This window comes from Capricornis sumatraensis, chromosome 5 (genome assembly GCF_032405125.1).
Source record: "Capricornis sumatraensis isolate serow.1 chromosome 5, serow.2, whole genome shotgun sequence".
Taxonomy (NCBI): domain Eukaryota; kingdom Metazoa; phylum Chordata; class Mammalia; order Artiodactyla; family Bovidae; genus Capricornis; species Capricornis sumatraensis.
This window is the reverse complement of record NC_091073.1, coordinates 37,334,510-37,347,760: the sequence shown is the minus strand read 5'-3', so window position 1 is coordinate 37,347,760 and position 13,251 is coordinate 37,334,510. Positions and strand designations below refer to the sequence as shown.

Below are 13,251 nucleotides of genomic sequence, written 5' to 3'. Positions count from 1 at the left end.
AAAAAGATAATTAGATTACAGCATAATGAGCACCATATTTATTAGAAAGTATTTTGGGATAAGGGGGGATAAATGGTTCTAACATTACTGGAGAAGCAGTAAAACTTAAATTTTGATTTACTGTAATAAATCGAGGGTCAAAAGGATAGAAATCAAAATATAAAGAGTTGACCCTTGAACAACACAAGTTTGAAGTGCATTAAGTCCACTTATACATGGACCATTTATTTCCCATTTATACTACAGTGGTATATTATTACGGTTGGTTGAATCTGTAAATGCAGTCACAGTCTGGAGGGCTAACTGCATACACATGACTGTTAAACGTGGATTTCTGACTTGGGGAAGGTAAGCACCCCTAAGCCTCATACTATTCAAGGGTAAACTATATAGAAAATGAAAAAGAATATATAACCAACAAGTTCATATGGATAAAACTATAAGGAATAAATGAAATAACAAAAAATAATGATACGTAAGATGAGAAAAGAGAAAAAGTGAACATAAATAGCAAAATAGGAGTCATAAACCCAAAGGTAATAACATTAAATATAAATGGGCTAAATTCTCTAAATAAAAAACTAGATAAAATGTAAAATTAAATTCTATCCTGCCTACAAAGAGACACTTTTAAGGACCCAGAAATACTGAAAGTTAAGAATAAAAAGTATATCATATAAACATTAACTAAAAGAAAGCTATTTTAACTATGCTAATAGCAGGAAAACTAGACTTTAAGGTAGGAACACTATTAGAGATAAAGAAGGCCATTTCATGATTAAAAAGGAATGAAATCACTAGGAAGAGATCACAATTCTCAATCCGTACCCACCTGGTAATCAAACAACAAAACATTTTAGCAAATCAATGAGAGAGCTAAACAGAGGAATAGACAAATCTACACTCAGATCTGACAGATCTAACACACCTCTCTCAGCATCAGGCTGAGCACACAGAAAACTAGGAGGACAGTGAAATTAGGAACACAATGGCATCTATAAAACATGCAATCAACAATGAGAGAATACAGTCCTCCCTTGATATCTGCAGGGAATTGCTTCCAGGAACCCTAAAGAAACCAAAATCCACAGATGCTCAAGTTCCTTAGAGTTGGCCCTCCCCACTGCTGGATGTGGAACTGGTGAATACAGAGGACTGTTTATCTTCTTTTCAAATGCATATCAAAGAGTTACTAAAATTGATCAAATGTTGCATTGTAAAGCGAGCGTAGATAAAAATTCAAAACTTTAAAATCTTTTTGAATACTCTCTGCACAGTGAAACTGTTAGAAATCAATAACTAAAAATAGAAAATCTTCAACTGTCTGAAAGCTAAACAGTACCTTTTAAAATAAACAATGAGTCAAAGAAGAAACCCCAACAGAAAGTAGAAAACATTTTAAACTAATTAATAATGAAGATACAAATTTTAAATCTGTGTCTGACTCTGCGACCCCATGGACTGTAGCCCACCTGGGTCCTCTGATCATAGAATTCTCCAGGCAAGACTACTGGAGTGGATTGCCATTCCCTTCTCCAGGGGATCTTCTCAACCCAGAGATCAAACCTGGGGCCTCCTGCATTGCAGGCAGATTCTTTACTGTCTGAGCCACCAGGGAAGCCCCCTTGTTTGCTATCCCAAAGCAATGTCAAACAAGGCAATCTGTGGTCTGAAAATGCAAAGACTGGAAAGAAGAAAGGCTGAAAAACAATGATCTAAACTTCCATCTCAAGAATTAGAAAAAGAACAGGAACTTAAAAAAAACGGAAGGAAGGAAATACTAAATATGATAAAAAGAAAGCAACAAATGAAGAAATATACAGAGAGGAAATTAACAAAGCTAAAGGCTGGTTCTCTGAAGGTATTAATAAACTTTATATACTCCCAGCAAGAAAACAATGGGAAAAACAGAAATTACCAAAATCAGGAGAGAAAAATGGGAAATGACCAGACTTTTAAATGATAAAAAGATATTCAGAGGATATTGAGAGAAGCTTTAAATTTGGTAACATACATGAATGGGTATATTCCTTGAAAAACTCGCTGAAACTGATAAAAGAATAAACAGGAAATCTGAATTGTTCAGTATCTATTAAATAAATTGAGTCTATTACTAAAAGACTTCCCACAAAGACAATTTGTGGCTCAGATTTCTTCCCTGGTGAATTCTTCCAAAAGTTTAAGAAAGAAATAATATTAACTGTACACAATTCTTCTACAAAACAGAATAAAAGAACATTTCCCAACTTGTAAAGTCAGATAATCTTAATGACAAATCTAGACAAGGACACTATAACAAAGAACAATCACAGACCACTTTCATGAATGTGCAAAAATACCAAATAAAATATCACCTCACTTAATGTACTACTACTACTAAGTCACTTCAGTCATGTCCGACTCTGTGCGACCCCACAGACAGCAGCCCACCAGGCTCCCCCATCCCTGGGGTTCTCCAGGCAAGAACCCTGGAGTGGGTTACCCTTTCCTTCTCCAATGCATGAAAGTGAAAAGTGAAAGTGAAGTCGCTCAGTCGTATCCGACTCTTAGCGACCCCATGGACTGCAGCCCACCAGGCTCCTCCATCCATAGGATTTTCCAGGCAAGAGTACTGGAGTGGGGAGCCATTGCCTTCTCCATCACTTAATGTAAAGATACATAAAAAAGATAATACAGCACAACCCAGTTTGTTTATTCCAGGGTTAGCATCAAAAAGTCAATCAATGTGATTAACTACATAAAGAGAAAAAAGGAGAGAAATTATATGTTGTTCTTGAAAGAAAACGTATTTGATAACATTTGTTGTTGTTCATTTGCTAAGTCGTGTCTGACTCTGCGACCCCATGAATTGTAGCTCACCAGCTTCCCTATCCTTCACTATCTCCCAGAGTTTGCTCAAACTCATTCAGCATCCACTTACAATAAAAATTCTCAGCAATTTTTTAGTAAAAAAGAACTAAGAAAAACCTACTGCAAACATCATACTTAGTGGTAAAACTGTTAATGCTTTCTATAACACTGTGGTCCTACTCAGTGCAGTTTAAGACAAAAAAGAAAGGCCATAAAGTTTAAAAAAGGAAGAAGTAAAATAGGTAGAAAAAATGACAATGTTTTCAGAATGCTAAACACACACACACAAAACTGCAGAAAATCTATTAGAATTAATAAGCACAGCTGGTAAAATTGCTAATTACAAGAACAATATTTTTAAAAGTCAATTTAATGTCTATATTTCAACAAAAAAGAAAAAAGTTTTAAAATTATTATAATAGATATTAAATATGGACGAACAAACCTAAAAAGATAAAATCTATATATTCAAAGCTATGAAACATTTTCGAGAAAAATTTCAGAATAATTACAAATACACGAAAGGATGGAGATTTTTTACTCACGGATTGCATTTAAGTCTTGTCAAGATGCCACATGATGTATAGATTAAATGCAATCTTAAAAAAAATTCCAGCAGATTTTTTAAATGGAAATTGACAAGTTGATCCTAATATCCGTTAGGGACCAAACGACGGTCTCTAGGACCTGAGTCATGTTTACCAGAAAGAGACAGGATATGCGCTCATCCTGCCTGGCCAATCATGTAACCCCAGCTACTCCTGTAACTGAGACAAAGAACTGCCTGTATATAAGCCGCCATACTCCTTTGTTCGGGGCTCTTGTCGGATTCCCTTGTGTGGGATGAGACTTGGGCCCTAGCGCACTAGAGATAAACTCCCTTCTTGCCCTTGCAGTACCGTGGTGGACTTGCTCTCTCTCTCGGTCGGTTCAGAGATACGGGCTCGGAGCATAACAATATCTAGTTTGCAAAGCCCAAGAATAGCCAAGACAGTCTTGAACACAAAGCTGGAGAACTTTTATTTCCAAACACCAAGAAATAGTTATTAAACCAATATGGTATTAGCTCAAGGACAAAGAGACTAATGGAACAGAAGAGGGAGTCTGGAAGCACACACACTAATGATGCCATCACCTTGCTGTTGTCCAGTTGCTCAGTCACCTGACTTATGGTAGATGTGACACTTGAGTGTAGTGAGGAAAGCATGGTCTCTTTAAATAAACGGTTCTAGGGAAGATCCCCTGGAGGAGGCCATGGCAACCCACTCCAGTATTCTTGCCTGGAGAATCCCACGGACAGAGGGGCCTGAAGCGCTTCTGTCCACAGGGTAGCAAAGAGTCGGACAGGACTGAAGCTATTTAGCACACGTCAAACTGAGTTTCCTAAGGAAAATATTTAATCTTGACTCCTATACTTCACAGCATAAACAAAAAATAAAGTACAGATGGACTGTTGATATAAATGTAAAAGACAAAACTAAATCTTTTAGAAGAAAACAGAAGAATATTTTCATTACCTTGGAGTACTAGACCAATTTCTTAAGCAGGCCACAATAAGCATGAACCAAGAAGGAAATTTATGATGGACTACTTCACAATTATGAGTTTCTATTTATCACAACATGAAGAGAATGAAAAATCAAGCCACCAAATGGGGAAAGATACTTACATCACATAGACCAGCAAAGATCCACATAGAATGTACAAAGAATTACACAAACAAAACATCAGACATTGCAAATGATAAACCACCTGAACTGGCATGTCACAAAAGAGACTCTCCAGATGGCCAACAGACTTATGGAAAGGTGCTTAACTTCAACAGAGATCAGGGAAATACAAATTACATAAATCCCCATGGGACATCCCATCAAACACACCAGAATTGCTAAAGTGAAGACAGAAAAATTTCAAGGGTTAGTGAGGAATAGAGAAATTGGAATTCTCATACAGTAGACTCTTGAGCAACATGAGTTTGAACTGCATGGGTCCACTTAATGTAGGCTTTTTTCACTGAATACAATACTACACAGTCAGCGGTTGGTAGAATCTGAGAATGTAGAACTGCTGATACAGCCCACTGTGAAGTTACATACAGATTTTAGGCCATGTTCAGAGTCAGCGTCCATAACCCTACTACTCCATTGTTAAAGAGTCAACTGTGCACTGCTCACTACTATGCAGCCTGGTACAATGCCTTTGGAAAACTGTTGTATCCACTGAAGCCAAGCATCTACACACCATATCACCCAGGAACTCCACTCCTAGGTATATATCTGACCGAAGTTGGCACATATATTCACCAAAATACATATTCATGAACATTCAATTAGTAATGGTCAAAGAGTGAAAACAAGGCAAGTGTCCTATTTAAGCAGAATGGATACACTGTGGTATATTCACCTCACAGACTGGATTTGTTGAGTGTTGCCTCATTGTGAATTTGAAATGAATGGAATAATACATACCTTTTCCTATTTAGTTTATTTTGCTCAACGTTATGTTTGTGAGATTCATCCTTTTTGTTGCACATAGCTGTAATTTAATGTTCAATGCTGTATCAAATTCAAAGAGGCAAAACTAATGGTGCTGAAACCTAGGAGTATGTAGTAACAGAAAGAGGGGAAGGAAGAGATTTCTGGGACTTTGGGTAGTGTTCCCTTTTGTTAGTAATATTGGATTCCCAGAACTCAATTATCTTCAAACTGGAAGTTTGCACCTTTTGTCACCTTCACCTTTTTGCTAACCTCCCACCAACCTGTTCTCTGTATTCGTGGGTATGGTTTCTTTAAGATTCCACATATAAGTGGGATCACATAGTACTTGTCTTTCCCTGACTTACTTCACTTAGCATAATGCCCCCAAGGTATATCCATGTTGTGGCAAATGGCACGATTCCCTCTTTTTTATGGCTGGATAATTTTCAATTGTGTATACACATCATATTTTCTTTATGCATTCACCATCTGATGGGCACTTAGTTTCTTTCCATGTCTTGCCTATTCCAAGCAATGCTGCGATCATCATGCAAGTGCAGGTACCTTTCTGAAACAATGATCTTGTCTCCTTCGGGTAATGCGCTTTTTTATTGAACTGGGTACTGGATAGAAAGCTCTGTTCTCTTTGCAAAAAAATCACTGTACACCTATGCTGTGTGTACTTTTCTATAAGCATATGATAAATCAATAAAAATCTATACTTAAAAAATGGAAGCAAAGTGTAGCTACAAACAAGGCTAAATACATCAGTATGGTATTCTACATATGTTTTAGAGATTGGCCACAGATTTAACACTGCTGTTGCTGCTGCTAAGATGCTTCAGTCATGTCCAACTCTGTGTGAACCCATAGACAGCAGCCCACCAGGCTCCTCTGTCCCTGGGATTCTCCAGGCAAGAATACTGGAGTGGGCTGCCATTTCCTTCTCCAATGCATGCTGCTGCTGCTGCTAAGTCGCTTCAGTCGTATCCGACTCTGTGCAACCGTATGGGCAGCAGCCCTCGAGGCTCCTCTGTCCACAGGATTCTCCAGGTAAGAATACTGGAGTGGGCTGCCATTTCCTTCTCCCGATTTAACACTAAGATTTCTAATAGCTGTATGAGAAAAAGAGAAGTTGCCACCTACACATTTATGCCCAGTAGATATAAGTAAATCAACTGCCTAAAGATACAACTCTTGGCACTAAAAAAATAAAAAAGATATTTCTCATAGAAATCTTCACAAAAAGAAGACATTTTTTGACATAATAAACAATGTTCTTGACAACAATTTCAAGAAGATCCTCTGTGAAGGCTTCCTCTGCTGACACTCAATGTAGGCTGCTGGAATCTTACCAAAGCAAGACAGGGGCAAAAGCAACTGGAGACAGGACAGGGCAAAGCGATGCAACCTACACACTCAGCTGCTCTCTGGACGGACCCAGGGATATAGTTTATAAACCTCTAACACTAATACAATAGTGGATAAGCTTCACATGTTTCCCCCTAAATATCGCATCTCAACCAAGTTCTGACATTTATCAATCAGCAGAGAGGTTAACACAATACCCTCTAATAAATGTGTAGCGGACAGCAATTCTCCGTTTCCAGTTGAATATGAAGCCAGTTAAGCTAGGGGAAGGGATAAGGATATTCTGTGAATGCTGAGAAGCCGACCTCTGACTAGTAAGATGATCATCCTACCTCCACTGGGATCACCTATGAATAGGGCTCTAAGACTCTTTAGAAATGAAAGTGAATCTTCTCCAAAGCCATACAGTAACAAGTAACATTGATCAAAGTCCCAACCCAAAGTTCTACTAAGTATCAGCTCAGTTCAGTCGCTCAGTCATGTCCAACTATTTGCGACCCCGTGAATCGCAGCACGCCAGGCATCCCTGTCCATCACAAACTCCCAGAGTTTACCCAAACTTGTCCATCAAGTCAGTGATGCCATCCAGCCATTTCATCCTCTGTCATCCCCTTCTCCTCCTGCCCCCAATCCCTCCCAGCATCAGGGTCTTTTCCAAAGAGTCAAGTCTTCGCATGAGGTCGCCAAAGTATTGGAGTTTCAGCTTTAGCATCATTCCTTCCAAAGAAATCCCAGGGCTGATCTCCTTTAGGATGGACTGATTGGACCTCCTTGCAGTCCAAGGGACTCTCAAGAGTCTTCTCCAATACCACAGTTCAAAAGCATCAATTCTTCAGCGCTCAGCTTTCTTCACAGTCCAGCTCTCACATCCATACATGATCACTGGAAAAACCATAGCCTTGACTAGATGGACCTTTGATGGAAAAGTAATGTCTCTGCTTTTGAATATGCTATCTAGGGTGGTCATAACTTTCCTTCCAAGGAATAAGCATCTTTTAATTTCATGGCTGCAGTCACCATCTGCAGTGATTTTGGAGCCCAAAAAGTAAAGTCTGACACTGTTTCCACTGTTTCCCCATCTATTTGCCATGAAGTGATGGGACCAGATGCCATGATCTTCGTTTTCTGAATGTTTAGCTTTAAGCCAATTTTTTCACTCTCCACTTGCACTTTCATCAAGAGGTTTTTTAGTTCCTCTTCACTTTCTGCCATAAGGGTGGTGTCATCTGCATATCTGAGGTGATTGATATTTCTCCCGGCAATCTTGATTCCAGCCTGTGCTTCCTCCAGTCCAGCATTTCTCATGATGTACTCTGCATATAAGTTAAATAAGCAGGGTGACAATATACAGCCTTTTCCTATTTGGAACCAGTCTGTTGTTCCATGTCCAGTTCTAACTGTTGCTTCCTGACCTGCATACAGGTTTCTCAAGAGGCAGGTCAGGTGTCTGGTATTCCCATCTCTTTCAGAATTTTCCACAGTTTATTTTGATCCACAGAGTCTACTATGTATAGCACTGATTAAAACAGCTTCAGCCAAAAATATAATCACAATAGGCAAGGTATGAACAGTTTGCTAAAGCATTCTCGAGCAAATAGTAACAAGGAAAGTAAGTCACTGCACTTATTTAGATGATTATATCAACAATGATATTCGGTAACATTTCACATATCTGCATTTTAACCACCTTGTTCAAGTACAGGAATATATCTTTCTTTCCCCTGATTATTCAGCACCAGACGTTAAGAGGTTCAGAATGCTAAAGCTCACTCACTGAACTTAGGTGTCTCAGTGCTTTTTTTTAAAAAAACACACTGGATAAATTTACTTATCTGCTTTCCTAGTTCACAACCAACTATAATGAGCATGTCAGGATGGGAGGCACAGAGGAAAGAGCTGGTAGAAACAGGCAGGGGTGCAGGAAATAACTGCTAACTTGGCAGGAAGGGCCAGCAAATGCAAAAGCAGACCAAGAACACCAAACACACCATGGGGCCATGTAGCAAACAGCTCTGTGTACCTCAGGAGTCTCCAAGGGCAACCACTGCACAGGGTATATTCACAGAAACAGATCCAGAGTAAAGTCACTTTTAAGGATTCTATGCAGAGTCCTTTTAAATAAGGTAGGGAAATGTATAATGCTTTTTAAAAAGCAGTTTATCCACAATGCTTAAAATAGTATTCTTTATTATTATATAAATCTGTGCACTTAAGATTGTAAGCTTCAGTTAAACAGAAGACTGTACTCCACAAAAATTGCTGCAGCTGACTGGAGAATTTTAACTCAAACACAAGTTACAAGAAAAATAGGAACATCTTATTTCCCAAACACATTGAGAAAATGAGGTGCTATTCAAATGATGTTATCTGAATTAACATTCAAGTTATGAAGTAGTATCTTGATCTATAGAAAACTGAGAACTATGTACACGTTATTGAAAGTACTTTAATTTTGAAAATCATCATTTGTCTTTACTATGCTTATTTCATCACACTATCTCCTTCAATCTTTCATTAGTCTTTTCCATACACAAGACAGGGAAGTTACGGCTTTATGTGGGAAGTTTCTCTTAATGTACTGGTTTAGAAGTTTGCCAAATGTTATTTTAAAATATTTATGCATCTATATTTAAATGTATATCTTAATAATTTTTCATAAACTATTATTGACCCACGGAAAGAGAACTTATATTTTAATTCTCCTTCTCACCAGAACTAAAATCAAAAGAATATGCAAGTTTTTCTATAACTTATGAAGCTTAAAAAAGTAACTAGTACCTGATTTTCTGGGATGAAAAATGCAGGTTAAAAAATCCTCAAGGATTTTAACAATTTTTATAAATGGTAGAGAATATGCAGAGAAAATACTAATTTGTACATAGAAATAAGTCAGTTTATGAATATTTTAGAGTTGAATGTGAAACATTTAGAGTCACTGAATGATCTATTTTCTATCACAATCTGTAAAAAAAAAAGGATTAAAGACTACTTATTTGCTGAGATAAGTACTGTTTTCAGTGTACAATATATGTGTTCATGAAAAAACTAATGAAATAATTACACACACAATCACAATGAACCAAAATTCAATTCCTGACTATCCTACCTAACCAAATAACTCATTTCCAAAGTTCGAACTGTAACATTATTCTTAATATGAGGTGTTTCTAAACCAAAAGAATTGTGTAGTTATGCAATAAGGCTGTTAACCTAAACTGAGAGTATGCCTAAACTGTTTAAGGGGTAATGAAAAGCATTACTGTATAAGTATTGATGCATATCACCTGTACTGATTAACCTGCAAAGAACTTAAACAGGTTAAAATATCTTCCCAACCTCAACTAACACATATACCAGAATGCTAGTCAGGGGTGGGGGGAGTTTGTCTTGCTTTGGTTTGGCTTTCTTTCCATTTTTCCAGAATACCAGTACAAAATCAAGGTATCACAATATAGATGGCACAAATCAAAATGTTCTTGTTTACAGAAAAAAAAGCACATACCTCATCTAGCTGCTGCTGCTGCTACTAAGTCACTTCAGTCGTGTCTGACTCTGTGCAACCCCATAGACGGCAGCCCACAGGGTTCCCCCATCCCTGGGATTCTCCAGGCACGAACACTGGAGTGGGTTGCCATTTCCTTCTCCAATCCATGAAAGTGAAAAGTGAAAGTGATGCCCAACTCAGTCATGCCCGACTCTTAGCGACCCCATGGACTGCAGCCTACCAGGCTCCTCTGTCCATGGATTTTTCAGGCAAGAGTACTGGAGTCGGGTGCCATTGCCTTCTCCCCTCATCTAGCTACCATTCAGCATATATCTACTATTACCCTGCTCATGTATGGAGAAATTCATAACTAAGTATGAACCAACCCATTCTGCCTGAAAGAGTTCTAGCTTTTTTTTTTTTTACTAGTTTTAGGGCTCTCAGCGAAAATTACCAATGACTCTGTCCAAAATTATTTTACAAATGAGAAAATTGAAAAACAGACTTGTTAAAGGACACAATTAATTAATGACAAAGTAAACTTAGAACTCAATTATATTTTCACTAAACCAGCTTCTCCCCAACTTAAATACGAAATCATGTCTGATCTGCTACATAAAAATTTTAAAATAAATTAATAGATGTGGGTGAGATACCCCAGTTCCTGTAATTCTGAAAGAGAGAAAAGCAACAGAAATTCACAAATACTGGCTTGTTTTTTTTTGCAGAATTCAAGGTGCGGATACTTAAAACACCCAAATGGCCTACAATGACTTTTCCCCAAAAACTAAAAGCCTTTAGACAAAATCTATCAAATAGGTTTCATTATTAGAAAAGGATAATTGATATGCACCAACTATTTGGACATGAAGAACAGTATTAGTAACATTATCCACATAAATAAATATACAAGTTGAAATCTAAGCCAGAAACTGAAATTTATTATAGCTACAATAATGAAATTTATTTTAGCTACAATACTAAATTTATCATAAACTGTAACTAAAGTCAGCATGTATGCACATTCCAGAGTAGAAAAGAATAACTAGACAAACACAACAAAAATTCTGCTAACCTAGACAACTGTCCACACAAATCAGTGACTGAAATTTCTTAAACATGTAACTTAAACAAGGATTAGATATGTCCCTTTCTTTTCCTGAACTGCCTCTGCTACCATGACAAAAATGGAAACACAAAACAGTATCCTCCACTGATTTTTTATTCCTCGGTTTTTATTGTCTTTAAAAATTGGTTGAGTATAAAACCTCTTGCAGTGTTTTACCCCAAATCTTCAACACCCACCGTTCTGAAGACTACCACAATGATTGAGAGCAATTTATGTCAGCCCAGGTGTTTGATGTTCCAGGTTGAAATATATGGGTAATTAACATCATCCTACAAACACTCAAAATCACTTCAGCTGCCACGAGTAGGTAACAAAACTCTCCCAGACAAAAACTGTTTGTAAGAAAGTTAGCCTTGCTTACTGTTCTATTTACCTAACTTAAAAACACTGCCTAGATGTAAAAAAAAATTTCATACAATCTATCTTCCTCAAAAGGTTGCATCCTAAACAGCACAAATGTCAATTCAAAAGATTCCGTACTAATATTTTGTTATAACTCCAAGTGCCATAAAAGTCAGTGAGGCAAGTCTTCCTACCAGAGGGGTGAACAGCTCTTAAGTCAAAAGCAATTAAAAAAAAAAAAAAAACTGCCCAAAGTTACTGAATATAAGTCCGAGTATAAATATCTATATTCTGCTTAAGATGCTAGACATATCTTTACATAAGGAAAAGAAAAAAAAATGTAAATTGTAAAGGAGGGAAAGGTCTCCTCATTCTCTTATTCTTACAGGATTTTTGATGTCTGAGGAAGCGTTTCATGGAACAAAGTACTTTTACAACAACTTGATGGCTCAATGACGTTCCTAAGAAATGAATGTTTAGGACTACCATGGATTTAATACCCAGAAACAAGACTTAAACAAAATGTCAGCATGCTAAAAGTCAGTCATTTCTGAATACAAGGCTGGTTGAAAGTAATTTCTAAATACATTTTTTTAAGTAAGGGAATACTACGATTATAGTTACAAAACAAAGAAAGGCAAAACTTGAAATAAATCACCGACTAGGTATCCTCCACAGTCCCACTCTTGGTATCAGCTGCAGAAATATCAGTAACACTGCAATTTCGAGCGCAGAGGACAAGGAATCACACACACGCGGCCAGCATGTAGCAGGCACTCACCATCTGTGGCACGAAACGACGATACATGTGCAAACAATCAAAAACAGAAAACAAAACGCACTCCGATTTTGAGGCAACACAGTCAACAATTAGAGCAACAATTACTTGACGAAAAGCTGCCGGACGGCTTAACGCGCACTGAAAGGAAGTAGCTCTTCCTGCCTGCCCTCGTCTTTCACTCAGACGCTAGATTGTACATTGAAAACAAATCCTCCCCCAGCCCCGCCCCAAGCCCTACCCTCAGCGGCTCCCAGCACTGAAACTGACGGAAAGTCCGGGGCCTTGGCGGCGCCCAGACCCGCCACACTCAGGACGCTCTGGCCGGGGACACGCCCGGCGCGGCGGCGGCGGCCCGGGCTCCAGCCGGCTGTCTCCGGGACCCCCAGCGGCTAGCGCTCTCCCCAGCCCGCGGCGCCGGCGGCCCCCTCCTCTGTCCCCGAGCGGCGGGCCGCGCCGTACCTGCACACCGTGATCAGGTTCCTCCTCTCCACGGCGGCGTTGCGGGCGCTCAGGCTCTTCTTGACGCCGCCGCCCCCGCCGCGGCCCCCTCCTAGGCCCCCCAGGCTCCGGGAGGCCATGGCGGGCTGACCCCCGGGCCCCTTTGTCTCGTGCGACACCGCCCGCCACCCCCCTCCCCTCCACCTGCTTCCCTGGGCTTTTGCTCCGCTTGCGGCCGTGGGGACGCGGGAGGGTGACAGGGAAGGAACAGGGACGGAGGGAGGGTGTGGAAAACGATGGGGGACTCGCACCCGGGCACTGGCGGCTGGCGCACCGCACCAGAGCTCTACACACATACACACACTCACGCGCACACACG

The 13,251-nt window shown here is 39.2% G+C and overlaps 1 protein-coding gene across 7 annotated transcripts in view; it reads right to left on the bottom strand.

Annotated features, from left to right (window-relative positions):
* RUNDC3B (RUN domain containing 3B) overlaps positions 1 to 13,012 on the bottom strand; it is a 170,731-nt gene extending 157,719 nt beyond the window's left edge. For all 7 annotated transcript variants that reach the window (XM_068972884.1, XM_068972885.1, XM_068972889.1 and 4 more), the window contains exon 1: positions 12,894 to 13,012. In XM_068972884.1, coding sequence (XP_068828985.1) covers positions 12,894 to 13,012 — 119 coding nt within the window. The remainder of the gene's footprint in view (positions 1 to 12,893) is intronic.
* Between the last annotated feature and the right edge of the window lie 239 nt (positions 13,013 to 13,251).